The sequence below is a fragment of the Pygocentrus nattereri genome, chromosome 4 (genome assembly GCF_015220715.1).
Source record: "Pygocentrus nattereri isolate fPygNat1 chromosome 4, fPygNat1.pri, whole genome shotgun sequence".
Lineage (NCBI taxonomy): Eukaryota > Metazoa > Chordata > Actinopteri > Characiformes > Serrasalmidae > Pygocentrus > Pygocentrus nattereri.
In genome coordinates, this window is record NC_051214.1 from 25,694,678 (window position 1) to 25,710,142 (window position 15,465).

At 42.0% G+C, this 15,465-nt stretch overlaps 2 protein-coding genes across 9 annotated transcripts in view; one reads left to right on the forward strand and one right to left on the reverse strand.

The window, feature by feature from the left end:
* fip1l1a (FIP1 like 1a (S. cerevisiae)) overlaps window positions 1-11,749 on the forward strand; it is a 55,849-nt gene extending 44,100 nt beyond the window's left edge. For 2 of the 3 annotated variants that reach the window (XM_017687982.2, XM_017687995.2), the window contains exons 15-16: window positions 10,085-10,231; window positions 11,580-11,749. In XM_017687982.2, the coding sequence (XP_017543471.1) occupies window positions 10,085-10,231; window positions 11,580-11,727 (295 nt within the window). In that variant the 3' untranslated portion in view covers window positions 11,728-11,749. The remainder of the gene's footprint in view (window positions 1-10,084; window positions 10,232-11,579) is intronic. The other variant, XM_017687988.2, reaches the window with a different exon arrangement.
* A 472-nt stretch (window positions 11,750-12,221) lies between these two features.
* Window positions 12,222-15,465, reverse strand: part of lnx1 (ligand of numb-protein X 1) — an 84,075-nt gene continuing 80,831 nt past the window's right edge. For all 6 annotated transcript variants that reach the window (XM_037538219.1, XM_017688015.2, XM_017688023.2 and 3 more), the window contains one exon: window positions 12,222-13,659. In XM_037538219.1, the coding sequence (XP_037394116.1) occupies window positions 13,524-13,659 (136 nt within the window). In that variant the 3' untranslated portion in view covers window positions 12,222-13,523. The remainder of the gene's footprint in view (window positions 13,660-15,465) is intronic.

The window sequence follows — 15,465 nt, forward strand, 5'->3', positions numbered from 1 at the left end:
CACACATATATATATATATATATATATATATATATATATATATATATATATATATATATATATATATATATACACAACCCCAGTTCCAATGAAGTTGGTACGTTGTGTAAAACATAAATAGAAAAAATAGAATACAATGATTTGTAATGAACCTTTTCAACCTATATTCAATTTAATACACTACAAAGACAAGATATTTAATGTTCAAACTGATAAACTTTATTGTTTTTTGCAAATATTCACTCATTTTGAATTTGATGCCTGCAACATGTTCCAAAGAAGTTGGGACAGGGGCATGTTTACCACTGTGTTACATCACCTTTCCTTTTAACAACACTCAATAAGCGTTTGGGAACTGAGGACATTAATTGTTAAAGCTTTGCAGGTGGAATTCTTTCCCATTCTTGCTTGATGTACAACTTCAGTTGCTCAACAGTCCGGGGTCTCCGTTGTTGTATTTTGTGCTTCATAATGCGCCACACATTTTCAATGGGAGACAGGTCTGGACTGCAGGCAGGCCAGTCTAGTACCCACACTCTTTTACTACGAAGCCACGCTGTTGTAACACGTGCAGAATGTGGCTTGGCATTATCTTGCTGAAATAAGCAGGAACGTCCCTGAAAAAGACGTTGCTTGGATGGCAGCATATGTTGCTCCAAAACCTGTATGTACCTTTCAGCATTAATGGTGCCTTCACAGATGTGCAAGTTACCCATGCCATGGGCACTAACACACCCCCACACCATCAGAGATGCTGGCTTTTGAACTTTGCGCTGATAACAATCCGGACTGTCCTTTTCCTCTTTGATTTCCAAAAACAATCTGAAATGTGGACTCGTCAGACCACAGGACACTTTTCCACTTTGCGTGAGTCCATCTCAGATGAGCTCAGGCCCAGAGAAGCCGGCGGCGTTTCTGGGTGTTGTTGATATTTGGCTTTCGCTTTGCATGCCAGAGTTTTAACTTGCACTTGTAGATGGAGCGACGAACTGTGTTCACTGACAGTGGTTTTCTGAAGTGTCCTGAGCCCATGTGGTAATATCCCTTACAGAATGATGTCGGTTGCATTGCCGCCTGAGGGGTCAAAGGTCATGGACATTCAATGTTGGTTTTCTGCCTTGTTGCCTACTTGCAAAGATTTTTCCAGATTCTCTGAATCTTTTGATGATATTATGGACTGTAGATGATGAAATCCCTAAATTCCTTGCAATTGTACAGTGAGAAATGTTCTTAAACTGTTGGACTATTTGCTCACGCTGTTATTCACAAAGTGGTGAACCTCACCCCATCCTTGCTTGTGAACGAATGAGCCTTTCGGAGATGCCCCCTTTATACCCAATCATGACACTCACCTGTTTCCAATTAACCTGTTCACCTGTGGAATGTTCCAAACAGGTGTTTTTTGAGCATTCCTCAACTTTCCCAGTCTTTTGTTGCCCTTGTCCGAACTTCTTTGGAACGTGTTGCAGGCGTCAAACTCAAAATGAGCGAATATTTGCAAAAAACAATAAAGTTTATCTGTTTGAACATTAAATATCTTGTCTTTTTAGTGTATTCAATTGAATATAGGTTGAAAAGGTTTTTTGAGTTTTTGTTCTGATATATATGGGGACCGAATTTCTGGCTTTGCTGCACCACACGAACATAACTAGAGGTCAGAGATGGTTAAAATTACTCAACTTACTTTGAAAAACGTTACCTAGACAAAGCAGATAAAATAAGCTGTGATCCTTATACCGTTTCCCCTTAACTCCTGGTCCCACTTAAACTTGTTGAAAGCTGCCAAATTTGTGTTTTCCTGACATTTATATTTTTCTCATACACAACCCCTCTTCCCTACTGAGTGCATAAACCAACGGACTCTTTACATCAGGGTGAGTAAAGGATCCCATGCTGTTGCCTAAGGAGGAGAAAAACCTCTTTGTCATCATAGGAGGGTAATGACATCAGCTAATTAACCCAGATGTCAACAGTGCTAGCCTTTAGATGACTTTCACTAATGTTACCAGCCAAGAGATGAACATTTGTCCCCCCAACGGAGCTGCAAACAGCCGCTATAACTTTACTCTCTATTTCTGGAGATTTAAATGTTTGAATGGAGAAACAGAAACATTAAATATAAGACTGAATGTCATGGGTCAGAAAACTACGCTGTGTTTTGAGAGACGTGATTCTGTAAGTCTGCTAGTGCATTTAGTGCAGAGTTCAGCTCCAGTCCTGAAACCCCTGCACTGCATAACTGTGTTTCCCTGGTTAAAATACCTGATATTATTAGCTAATTAATCCGGTTGAATTGAACGAGGTGTGAACAGCAGAGAGAAACACTAAACTATACAGTGCAGGGGCTCCTGGCCTTAAAATACTGAATTAAATGTCTGTGTAGTCTCCCGTCACTCTTGGCTTCTGTCACGTCTTGCAGGTGAATCATTCACAAAGCACAGCAAATTGAAGGCAAATCATGGTGATTATACAGTATGACATCACACAAAATGCAAGAATAGCCACTATGAAGACATCGCTTGTCACATGTAGGTTACAGACAATAGCTTCAACTTAAAACACCTTCCTGCATCTCTGGTTGTTAGCTATTACTTCTAGAAGGTCATGTATTCATCAGTACTGTCAGACATCTGAAAACAAAGGCAATTGCGGATATATATCTGGATTAAAATCACAGATCTTGTAGAGAATCAACTAAATTATATTACCTCCTCAGATAAAACTAATCAATGTTAAGAGAGTCCTGTAAAGGCTGTGGTAGGCCTGCATTTGTTTTCCACACAAAAGCTTCCATACAGCATCAATAAGTGGAGTAGAAACAGAGAGAGACAGAAAAGAAACGCAGGCAGCTGTGGCTGGACAGATGTTGGGTCTGGTCCACATGAACATGCTGCCTGGCCTTTCACACATGTGAGACAGACACAGAGAAAGGAAGCAGTTAAAGAAGGGATGGAGTAAAGAGAAACAGAGCATAGATTAAAAGAGAGAAAGAGAGAAACACATCTGTTTGTCCATGTGTCAGAGTGGACGTCTTATGGGTGTTGGGTTTAAGGCCAGAGCGCACTTGTTGACACTGGGGGCAGTGTGCACCAAAGAAAAGGGAGTGAAAATGAAAGTGAAAAAAGTAAGGATGGGAAGTGAACAGTGTGTGTTGAAACAGAGGATGAGAGAGAGAGAGAGAGAGAGAGAGAGAGAGAGATTGTTTGCTTTCTGACATATGAAGTAGGCAAATGATTCCTCTTATTTGATAACAGTTGACTGTTTGGAAAATAATGATTGACATGCCTCTCAGCCAATCACAATTGCCTGTAAGTGCTGCTTCCTCAATGAAACTCGCAAGTGTAAACCTGCAGTGAGAACGACACATTGTTAATTACTCTGAATTATTACTCTAAGAGATGTGAAGAGCCGTGACTGAAGCTTGTGTAAAGCTTGACACATGCCTGAAAAAGTCTTGGATCAAACTCTGCAAGATGTTCAGTGCCAGCTAAACCTGATCTAGTTTACTCTACTTACTAAAGCTCACTTTAATATGATGCCTAATGATGAATAACATTGCAGAACAATGTTAAAGTGAGTTTTCTTAGCTCCAATGTGAGCTTTAGCATTAGCTCATCTGAATATGCAGTCCCAGTAGCTCAAGCCTCTTTGTTATTAGACATGAAAAGCTGCCACTTTTTGTCCAATGTCTAAAGAATTCCCTGGTGGGGTTTTTGTACAAACATGGTCAGTGTCACAAATTTGCTTAAATTTGAATAGTGAATTTGAAATGGTTACAGTTTGTTTTAGATTCTGCAGTGTCATTTGTTTTGTATTCCCCCACCCCCCCACCCCCCACCAAAAAAAGTGAGTCAACTTCTGTTGTTCATCCAAAAGGGCCGACTTATTTGTGATCAACACGTCACTAAAATACGAACACGCACGCATACATGCACACTCAGTCAGTCCTGTAAAGTAGTGTACAGTCACATTAGGCTGGAGCAGAGAGAAAAGCAGGGCAGTGGAACAGCTGAGAGCATACCAGCAACACACACACACACACACACACACACACACACACACACACACACACACACACACACACACACACACACACACACACACAGACACACACACACACACACAGACACACACACACACACACAGACACACACAGAAAATGACAGCTTCAGTAAAGCTGTTGTTTATGTCCTTTGCTCTGCATCCCTTCTTTCAGAAATGAAGGGGGGGGCTTGGAGAGAACATGCTGAGAAAATTGGCCACCATAAGCATATGAACAGAAGATGGGCTATAATTAAAAAGGCACTCTCTGATCCTGCTGGAGTACCAAGCATTTTCTTGCTGGAGTTAAGCTGTGAGGACACACACACACACACACAGCCGCTGAGGCTTTGGAAGAGTGTTTGCAGCTTAGCGCCTCTGCTCATCTGAGGGAGCAGAGTGATCAGACGAACACACAGACACACTAACCCAGAGAAAGATAAAGAGAGAGAAGCAAATCACTGGAGATGCTAAACAAAATATCTTCCAGCCTTTGCACCATTGCTGTGAGGACTTGATTGCATTCAGTCAAAAGAGCTTTAGTGAGGTCAGGTACTGACGTCGGTTCTGGGTGACTCCAGCTCATCCTAACAATACTGGAAGGTCCACCATCACTCCAGAGCATGCAGTTTCACTGCTCCACAGCCCAGTTCTGTGGTGCTGTATACCCCTCTAACTGACACTTTAGTCAGACCCAGTTTTTAAACACTCCTCTCAATGTCCACTCTGTTAGACACTCCTACCTTGTTGACCTTTAACCTTTGTAGATTGTAAAGTCAGAGACAGTAGCTAATTGCTTACTCCACAGTTTGTGTTGGTCATCCTCTAGTCTTTCTTCAGTGGTCATAGGATGCTACCCAAATGACACTGTTAGCTGGTTGGTGGACTATTCTCAGTCCAGCAGTGACACTGAGCAGTTTAAAAGCTCCAGCAGCGCTGCTGTGTCTGATCCACTCAGACCAGCGCAACACACACTAACACACCGCCACCACGTCAGTGTCACTGAGAATGATCCACCACCCAAATAATACCTGCTTTTTGGTGGTCCTGTGGAAGCCCTGACCACTGAAGAACAGGGAATAAGCTAACAGGGCTGACAAAGTATACAGAGAAACAGATGGACTATAGTCTGTAACTGTAGAACTACAAAGTGCTCCTATATGGCAAGTGGACCTGATAAAATGGCCAGTGAGCTTCAAAGGCAGGTGTACTTAACAAAATGGCAGTGTATATGTTGTGTGCAGTGGGTGTGTCGGAGTGTCATTTGCGAATGGGACACTTTTAGGCGAATGTTGGGAGGCGACTTCTTGCTGTTGTCGGAGCAAGACCTCCAAAATAATAATGTAAGTCAATGGAACCAGAAATTTTTCCTAGTCATTCTAGGTCACTTCTTTTGGTTCAAAGGGCAACAGACATTTAAAAATTGTCAAAAACTGGAAAATAGAATATTTGATGGAACACTGAAATAAGAAACATCAGCTTTCCTTCACTGTGTATGTAATGTTAGCTATGCTACACATGCTGTTGAGGTAGATGCGTAGTTAATGCAGACGTTCAGATGGCGTAAACAACTCCTTCTTCTTCTTCTTCTTCTTCTTCTTCAGCTCCATCTCCAACATTCTTTGCCCAATATATCCACCATTCCTCCTCAACACATGTCCAAACCACCTCAACCTGGCCTCTCTGGCTTTATCTCCAAACTGCTCCACCTTCACTGTCCCTCTGATCTGCTCATTTTTAATCTTGTCCATCCTTGTCACTCCCAACGAAAATCTCAGCATCTTCATCTCTGCCACCTCCAGCTCAGCCTCCTGTCTTTTAGACAGAGCCACAGTCTCCAAACCATACATCGTAGCAGGACACACTACTGTCTTGTAAACCTTCCCTTTCACTCTTGCTGCTATCCTTCTGTCACACATCAGCTCTGACGCCCGTCTCCACCCATTCCATCCTGCCTGCACCCTCTTCTTCACCTCTTTTCTGCAGTGTCCATTGCTCTGGATGGTTGACCCAAGATATTTGAAGTCATCCACCTTTACGACCTCTACTCCTTGCATCTTCACCTTTCCACCTGCCTCCCTCTCATTCACACACATGTATTCTGTCTTATCTCTACTGACCTTCATTCCTCTCCTCTCCAGTGCAAACCTCCACCTCTCCAGATTCTCTTCCACCTGCTCTTTACTCTCACCACAGATTACAATGTCATCTGCAAACATCATGGTCCATGGAGCCTCCTGCCTGACCTCATCTGTCAACCTGTCCATCACCATTGCAAACAAGAAGGGGCTCAAAGCTGATCCCTGATGTAACCCTACCTTCACCTTGAAACCATTTGTTACTCCAACTGCACACCTCACCACTGTCTCACTATCCTCATACATGTCCTGCACCACCCTAACATACTTTTCAGCTACACCTGACTTCCTCATACAGTACCACAGTTCCTGTCTTGGCACCCTATCATATGCCTTCTCTAGATCCACAAAGACACAATGCAGCTCCTTCTGACCTTCTCTGTACTTCTCTACCAACACTCTCAACGCAAAAATTGCATCTGTGGTACTCTTTCTGGGCATGAAACCAAACTGCTGCTCACTGATCGCGTAAACAACTCTTAACAACTCTAAATATAGTAAATATCTCTAACGCCAAAATGGGCTGTTGTAACAGCTCTCTGTGTGCACCATCAACAGCTGGTTGGACATTTGGTGAACATTTGTCCCTCATATATGATCTCATCTGTATGAGTCAGTGCAGACAGGTCTGTTCTCTGTCCAAATAGACTTGGACACACATGTACACACACACACACACACACACACGTGTGCACACACACACACACACAAACACTTCTACAGGGCAGAGTAATGCAGTGACGTCTAAACTTGTCACTGCAAACTTCACAAAAAAAACATTTGTGATAATTAAAGTGATTCAAATGATGGGCATTTGTGCTGTCAGTGGAGCTGATTAATACAACATTTAGTGCAAACACATGCACACTGTACATGGGGTTTTAATTAAATGCTAACAGTCACACAGTAAATGAGCTAATAGTAACATCCATCCATCCATTTTCTAAGCCGCTTCTCCGTCAGGGTCGCGGGGGGGTGCTGGAGCCTATCCCAGCAGTCTTCGGGCGGAAGGCAGGACACACCCTGGACAGGTCACCAGTCCATCGCAGGGCAGCTAATAGTAACAGAAAAACAAAAACTAGAGTTGTTTGAAAACAGAACAAAGTGAAATATTTGGACTGGCTCTCGTCCCATTACACACACACTGTCATGCTTAACTCTGAATGTCTCTCTTTCTCTTTTATCACAGACACACATACACACTCAGAAGCAGACATGTCCACCATCTCTTTCTCAAACTTATTCACTGCTGTTTTCTGTGTTTACTAGACGTGTCAACTTTTAAACATCACTTCCTTTCATTTATTAAAATAAGATTTCTATAAGGTAAAAATACGTCTGCTGCCTCATTGGGTGAGGGGGCGGGGTTAGGGTAATTTCTGGTATCCTCATGGGCCACACATTAGCCTGCGGGCCACTTTTTTTGGCAGCTCTGCTTGAGATACTTTAACTGAATGATAATAATAGTAACGCAGCGACGCCATGAGAGGCTGTGGGTTTCTGCGATTTAATCACAGGAGGGTGTCATTGGTCCTGAAACTTCCTCCCCTGTCATAAAATCATCGTAACACACCTCAAGTGGCTTATTGCCTTATATAATGGTGGCCCACATTTTCAAATACACACATTTTCAGAAATAATTCAGGTTGTTATTATTAATAATTGACATCAAGAAGGATTCCACCAAGAAAGGTAGTTCCTTTAGAGTACAGTATCAGTGCTAAGCAACCATGGACTGCTGAATGAGGAGAACGTTCGGGTGCTTATCTCTGTATATTGCATTTTTTATTTTATTTTTTAAAAACTTTTTATTGTATAACAATGAAAATATGATATCACAGCACTGTTTAATGCAAAACCTTTGCTTTATAAGCACTTTTTGGTCACCAAATTACCAACGTGAGTCTTTTTTAGCACCAATCTAGTAGCATCCTCTTCTCACACTGGGGCTGAATCTCAAACTGCTCCCTGCATAGTGCACTACATAGGATTCTAAATACTGGAGCCTAACAGTGCATAATACAGCTAAGAAATTGTCAGTTGGGACTCATCCATACTTGATAAATGATGCACTATTTGGCTGTAGAGGTTAGAATTTCTAAACTTTGATGCTGCTCCTGACTGAAATATGGACCTCTGGAGCATGTAATTCATTCAAGTGACGTTTTTTAGACTTTTTTTGCTGTTTTACAGTTAATCATACTTTGCTTTAACTCAAGCCTGTGATATTAATGGTGGAGTTGTTTAGGCTGTTAGCTCTCTCTTAGCGGTTAGCTAGCTGAAGAGCCTTTTTCTAGTTAAGTACGTAAGCTGTCAGCCCTTCAGTTTAAACAAAAAACGGTTTATTTGTCAATATATTCAGTTTTTAATCGCAAGCATCATGAGTCAAAGATTATTCATTAACAGCACTTTTTTTGTGACATGGCGCAGTAATACACAGTTCAGTTGTTGTGAGGTGGTCATAGGTGTGGTTATATCATGGATTTTAGGACCGAAACTAGCCATTTTATCATAACTGATTATTCAATGATAAGCCCGCAGTTGAAGGGGTTAATATTAATGAAACTGAATATGAAACTAATCTAAGCCATTTCTGTAACCTTCTAATAGAGTATAAACTGATAAACTGCTGATTATACATGCAGTGTGTTTTCCTGCTGGGTTCCCCTTTCTTCTCTCTCTCCGACTCTCCCTCTCTCTCCCTTTCTCTGTCTCTACTTATGGGGCTTGTGTGCAGGCTGAGCAGTGGCTTTCATTATCATACATCATTATTCACTCTGTGTGCTGAACACTCACAACCTGTACTGCTTTAGTGGAGTTTATTTTTGGCTCCATGTGCATACAGATCAGATGTGTGCGTGTGTGTGCGTGCATGTGTGCGTGCATGTGTGCGTGCATGGAAGCTGAGTATTAATAAATTATCCCCTGAATAGGGCATTGCCTCCTGGGACTGGGATGTCTCTTGGTAAGTAATAAAGCAAATTTAAAACATGAAGAACGGGGGTGTGTTGAGAAGGTCAGTAGAGGACAAATCAGCGATGTGTGGGTGGTGTGTACGAATGTGTGTCCAGTAGCTAATCAACAGAATAGAAAAAACACAAAGGAAAAAGGGTAAATATGAGAGAGAGAGAGAATGAGTGAGAGAGAGAGAGAGAGAGAGAGAGAGGTCAGTGAGATGGTAAGCAAGAGACTGTTTATCAAAACCGAATAAATCTTCACTCCATAAAAAAAGATGCACTGGTTAACAAGACTGTGCATCACTGTATTAAAGGGCGCCAAATCCTACATTTACATGGGTTTTGTTTTTCCTGAGGACTGTTTATGGCAATTTGTATGATGTTATGAAGTGAAAGCTGTCTGTTCTGATATTCTACCCTGTACTGTTCCTCATACAAAACCAGTCCAGACTGAAACACTCCTTTTGATTTGATCATGCACGAGATAGACAAGAAGAATAGGAGGATGTAAAAAATATTGGTTTTGTGACATCACAAAAACCACGAATTTGTAATAGGTTGTTTTTGCAGCACAGTTTACCTTTATGGACTGGGCAGTAAATGGCACTATTTGAAGCTGGGTTACCTTATGGTAGGCAAAATGAAATGTCCTCTTGGGCCACATATTGGCATGCAGGCAATTTTTTTGGGCAGCATTCATTTTGACTGTGTACAGTAAAAGAGTGTGAGAGTTCATGGACTTCTCCTCTCGCTGAAATAAAGAGGCAGGCTATACATGGTCAGCATGTAATGTTGGCAAATAGGTGTTTAATGTATGCAGCTTTCTGCTGTGACTATATATTAGGACTTAGCCTGCTGTGTGTTTCTTTACTAGTTGATACAGTAACCCTGTAGTGGAGTACCAAACAAAGTGGTTGTTCATTTCTCTTCTTATCTGTGTGTGTGAAGTGATGAAGAGAGTGTGCGGCACAGGGATCATAGTGATCGGGAGAGAGAGAGGCATCGGGAACGTGCTGGTGGAACAGGAGAGAGAGAGGACAGATACAGAGAGAGGAGACACAGGGAGCGCAGCGAACGGCATAAATCCTCACGCAGGTACACAGACACACACACACACACACACACACACACACACACACACACACACACACACACACACACACACTTCTTCAGATTTACACATATTGCGTGCACACACTTTGTACAACGGCATCCTGTAGATTTTCAAATATTTCTGTTTTCTTTTTTGGTTTGCAATAGTGTAACCCGTCACTGTTGTATCACACTAATATTTTATATTAGACAGTTTAGAATTAGTCATTTTCTTTGCACCCCAGTGAGTCTGTGTTCCCACTGACGTTTTGTCCAAAATTACTCTTGAGGGCCGCAAGACATTCATGTTGCAAGATCGCATCTGGACCTCTTTACCCCCTTGTTGTGATATCAACACTAAAACCTTTCAGCTGTTAAAAGCACCTTCACGCCAGTCAGAGGATCTTCATACCAGGGAATGATGAACATGAAGCTCAGCGGGGTTAATATAGTTTTGAAATTGTCATTAGATTTTATTTTTATTTAGGTTTTCATTTTGGTCTTTGCTTTCAGTTTAGTTTTATTTAGTCTCAAGGCAAGGTTACACGTTTTTTATTTTCTGAAACAACAATAGTTTTAGTTTTTATTTAGTTTCAGTTTTAGTTTTTAATATTATTTTTGTACTAAGATGAGCGCTTGATACTATTAGGTGAGAACCAGATATTAAGTGGTGAGCACCCAATACTACTAAGTGAACACCTGATACTATTAGAGGGGCAATTGATACTCTCAGGTGAGCACCAGATATTAAATGGTGAGCACCTGATACTATAACGTAAGCACCTGATACTATAATGTGAGCACCAGATTCTATATGCACCTAATGCTAGCAGCTGAGCAACAGATACAGACATGGTAATATTTTTTTTTATAGTATCAAGTGCTCACCTTATAGTATCTGGTGCTCACCGGATTTCCACCTGAAAAAAATGCACCGCACATCCCTTCAGGGGCTCTGTAGTATGTTACGAAACCGAAGTGTTCCTCCAATTTCTGGACCCTGCAGTTTTTAAAGGGGGGCACTTCCTATCGAGGCGAGACAGGAGAGGGCTTTCTGTGTTTTATATAACTGTAAAATTCAGTATAAGCCCCGTCTTCATTTAGTTATGAGGCTAGTAGCTTAGAAATTAGCTTCTTAATTCTACAGCAAAGCAAACTTTCCAGTCCAGGCCCACTGAAGGCCCCCTTCACACAGAAGCCTTGAGTAGTCACTTCTACTGTCCTGCCTTTTTGCACACTGTGGCTAGCTGTTCTGTGTTAAATACTTTGTTCCACAAACTTTTGATGGATGGTGACTTCGTCTGTTCCTTTTCTATCTGCCCTTTACTCTCCCTCCATCTTTCCCTCTCAGCAGCTACAGTAGGAGGAGGCACGCTAGTGACGATGGAGAGAGCCACAGGAGACACAGACACAAACGCTCCAGACGCAACCGAGACAGCACAGAGCCCAGCGAAGAGCGCAGCGCTGAACACGAAAACCAATCAGAGCCCACTGAATAAACCCTCAGGCCGCCTAGCTTTATGCTTACTACTACAGAAGTCTTAATTTATTCACTCTTAAGCCCAATAGCCAACCAGTGGCTGAGGAGTGACACCATTTCATTTGGGCCAATCAAGAGCCAGGCTCACGCAGAGCTGATTTATGTTACATTTTAAGCTGTTTCAAGAGAACTAGTTTATATAGGACTGGCTTATTTATCTCATTTATGATAGAAATCAACAAAAAAGGGTACAGACTATTTTTAATTTGTTTATTAATAATAATTTAAGCTCCTTTGACATTTTGATTGTTTGAGAATAATATGAATGATATTTTTGTTGTGCCAAATGATATTTTGTTGAAGTAGAAAAACAGTCTTATAAATAATTTCATAAAGCAGCTGCAATCGTGTGATAATTTGATAGAGAGCAGACCAGCAACCAGGTTTTTTTCCTCTATCTTTCTGAAACACACAACACAACACAATGTAAAAGCTCTCACTCTGGCACAAATCTCCTTGTAGAATGATTTTTATTGGTTATTTATCCAAAGGTATCATCAGTTACAGTATACTACACAAGCCAAAAGCCTGAGACACTGGACTGCACAGCTTCCCGTGACAACTTTCACACACACGAAAAAAAACAAAAAAAAACACGCTTCCACGCTCCGCTCTCTCAGCTCATGTCTCTAGAGTAGCAAAATCAGCAAGGCCGCCAAAATCTCATTGTTATAAGCATAGATATCTTTTTTTTTTTAAAGAGCATGTGAACAGTATTTATTTTAGTCAACTTCCACTGTTTATTTTTTTTCTTTTCATAATACTCACTGGAGATTTTTGTCTTTGCGACAGCGTCTGAAACATACCAGCACAGACGAAAAAGAAAAAAACAAACTACTTGGCAAACGGGTCTCCATGCCAACGGCTGGAGAGAATGCACCACTGTCAGAGCGAAGAAAGCGAAGCCGATATCCAAAAGGCCATAGGAACAGAGAGAAGTAAACAAAAAACAAAAGAAATAGTCATCATAGTACGAGTGTTTGAATTCATCTTTTTTTTTTCTTCTCCAGACACCAACATTAACAGTAAAGAAATGTGCGTCCACTTAAATGCATGTTCTAACATATAAACTAACGGAGTTGGCAACTTGTGTCCCCTTCCCACCCCAAACTACCATATTCCCCTGATTTCCCAGAAACTCCTCTCTTCTGTCCCAAATCAGTGTCACGCACCCCATATATTTCTTGCACAGTGCCCATAGAGGAGTGCTTATGTACACTTTGTATCACATGTATCTTCAAATGCACTCCTTGTAATGATGTGATAATGATGTTAATCGGTGCTTCCCTTACTCCAACCTTCAGGCCCTTGGCCAACGTGGCATCCTCAGCAGGTTGTAGCGTCATTAGTTGCTCTATGTGTCTTCCTGTGCCTAAACTGCGAACTCAGTAAGGGCAGGGCTAGGAGTCTTTAGTCCCAGGCAGCCAGCACAGGTATGTGTATATTGTCACAAGCCTTCCAGACTCCTCACAGTATCCCTTCCAAAGTCTTGTCAGTTTACCTGAACAGCAACTGCAAGGCTTTTGTTAAGTCTGTCATGAGCCCCACCGTTATGAGCAGGAGTCCATGTAAGCCCCTCCTGCCTGGGCGAGGCCAAAGCGCCTTGGCCCTGCCTTTCAAAGGTGGGGCGGTCCATTTCATATGACCTGCCTACCAAGGAAGTCCATGTCCAAAGCCCTGGGCAGGGGCTGTGTTAAGGCCCGCCCCCCCAGTGTAGGGTCAGTGCAATAAACCCCTCCCCCATGCAGTGCGGACCTATAGCAGGCTGCCGGGCCAGGAAACGATGGTGAGGGTGATGCGCCCCCTCAGCTCCTTCAGCAGGCGCACCAGAGCTGTGTGGGTCATTCCCCAGGTGCTCTTCCCGTTCACCTCCAGCAGGATATCTCCACAGCTAGACAGAGAGAAAGAACGGATGATTTAAAAAATGACCATTGCACGTTGTTTTTTCGTGACCCTATATAACTGATCTATACCTCATTAGAAAACGTGACATTTTTCACACCATTTGAAAATAGAAGTTCTAATAAATGGACTAATAGAAATATTGTAAAACAAACTTTTCAAGTGCCTTTGTGTCGTGCTAAAACTTAGCGTTTCATGTACTTGTCATGTAGTATGGTGTAGCACAGCAGTGGTTTCCTCAGCAACATCAGTTTGACAGAATTCATGATTTTGTATCCTTTTTTGTTTTTCAGCAGTCAGCTGAACTACAATATCCAGCATGCATTGTGCAAATATGTTAAACAAGTATTGGGAATTCTACCCACAGCATAAAAGAGCTGCAGTAATGTAGCATCTTTAGTTGTTACGTTCAGCATAGTAGAGATATTGTTAGCTATCTGACTCCCACATTAACCCAGTAGCAGTGAGAAAATATATTCAGCCTAAAGCACTTGTAGTTCCTCCCACCTCCAAAATACATCAGCTGAAGTGGGTTGCTTTAGATCTCCCAGCTCGAAAAAAAACAGCATAGACCAGCAGAGCTGATCAACAGCAAAACCAGCATACAGTCGCTGTAGGAACAAAACCTTGTATCTCCAAAATCGCAACTTTGCAGAAGAAGGCAAAAACTTCCTTAACTTTCAGTTGAAGTCGTAGCAATATTATTTGTCTAATTTTGGACAGTGTCCATTGGTCCAATCCTCATGAAATTTTAACACTGTGTGAAGAGCAGAGTGTCAAATTCTATAAAAAAGAAAAATGACAAAAATGGAAAATTTTCCAACAGCGATGATATGCTTTGGATGCTGGTATGCCGGTCAACCAGCCAGCACTGGATTGCGTGCTGGTCTGTGCTGATTTTTGTCAGAGATGTGATGGTGAAGGAGATGTGAAGGTTTCTTGTGAAATGCTAGCTGTTAAATCATTTGGTGAAATCGATTGTGAGCAGCATTTCTGTTAAAATGGCTAAGTTTACATGCAAAGATTTTCGCCAATCTTGTTTGAACCTTCCAATTACAAATTAAGATTGAGGTGTTTATGCTCACTCTACTCACCAATCGGATGGAAAATCTCTGTTTACCTGCTCACTACAAGTAATCAGATCTACAACTACACGCATGTGTAGAGAAGCACTTAGTGTAGACGTTACCATGACAACAAGCATCATGTTGTCCAGTCAGAGTGAGGTGAGCAGCAGTGTGCAGTGCTTGTGTTTTAAACTACTTTAAAATGACATCAGACTCAGGAAAACGTACTTCATATGTTCTTATTAAAGAAGGCAGAAAGGAAGACGTCGTGTTCTAAGATATATGGGGCAGTCGTGGGCTGGAGGTTAGGGAAGCAGCCCTGTGACCGGAAGGTTGTCGGTTCGATCCCCTCGGCTGACGGTCCATGACTGAAGTGCCTAACCCCCAATTGCTCCCTGGGTGCCGTGGATAGGGCTGCCCACTGCTCCGGGCTAGTGTGCTCACTGCCCCCTAGTGTGTGTGTTCACTAGTGTGCATGTATGTGGGTGTTTCACTGCACGGATGGGTTAAATGTAGAGGTCTAATGTCACAGTGTGCAAACACAGTGCCGTCCCATAGCCATCTTTTAAAGATCAGAGCATAAACTTTGTCTCCTCTATAGACCAGTTTCTGCTCCACCATGTTGAATGTTATAGACTTGCGTTATGACACAACGCACATGATCAGAACAGACTTAAACTTTCTGATATCGAATGTAATCAGATATAGGTGTTTACACGGCTATAATT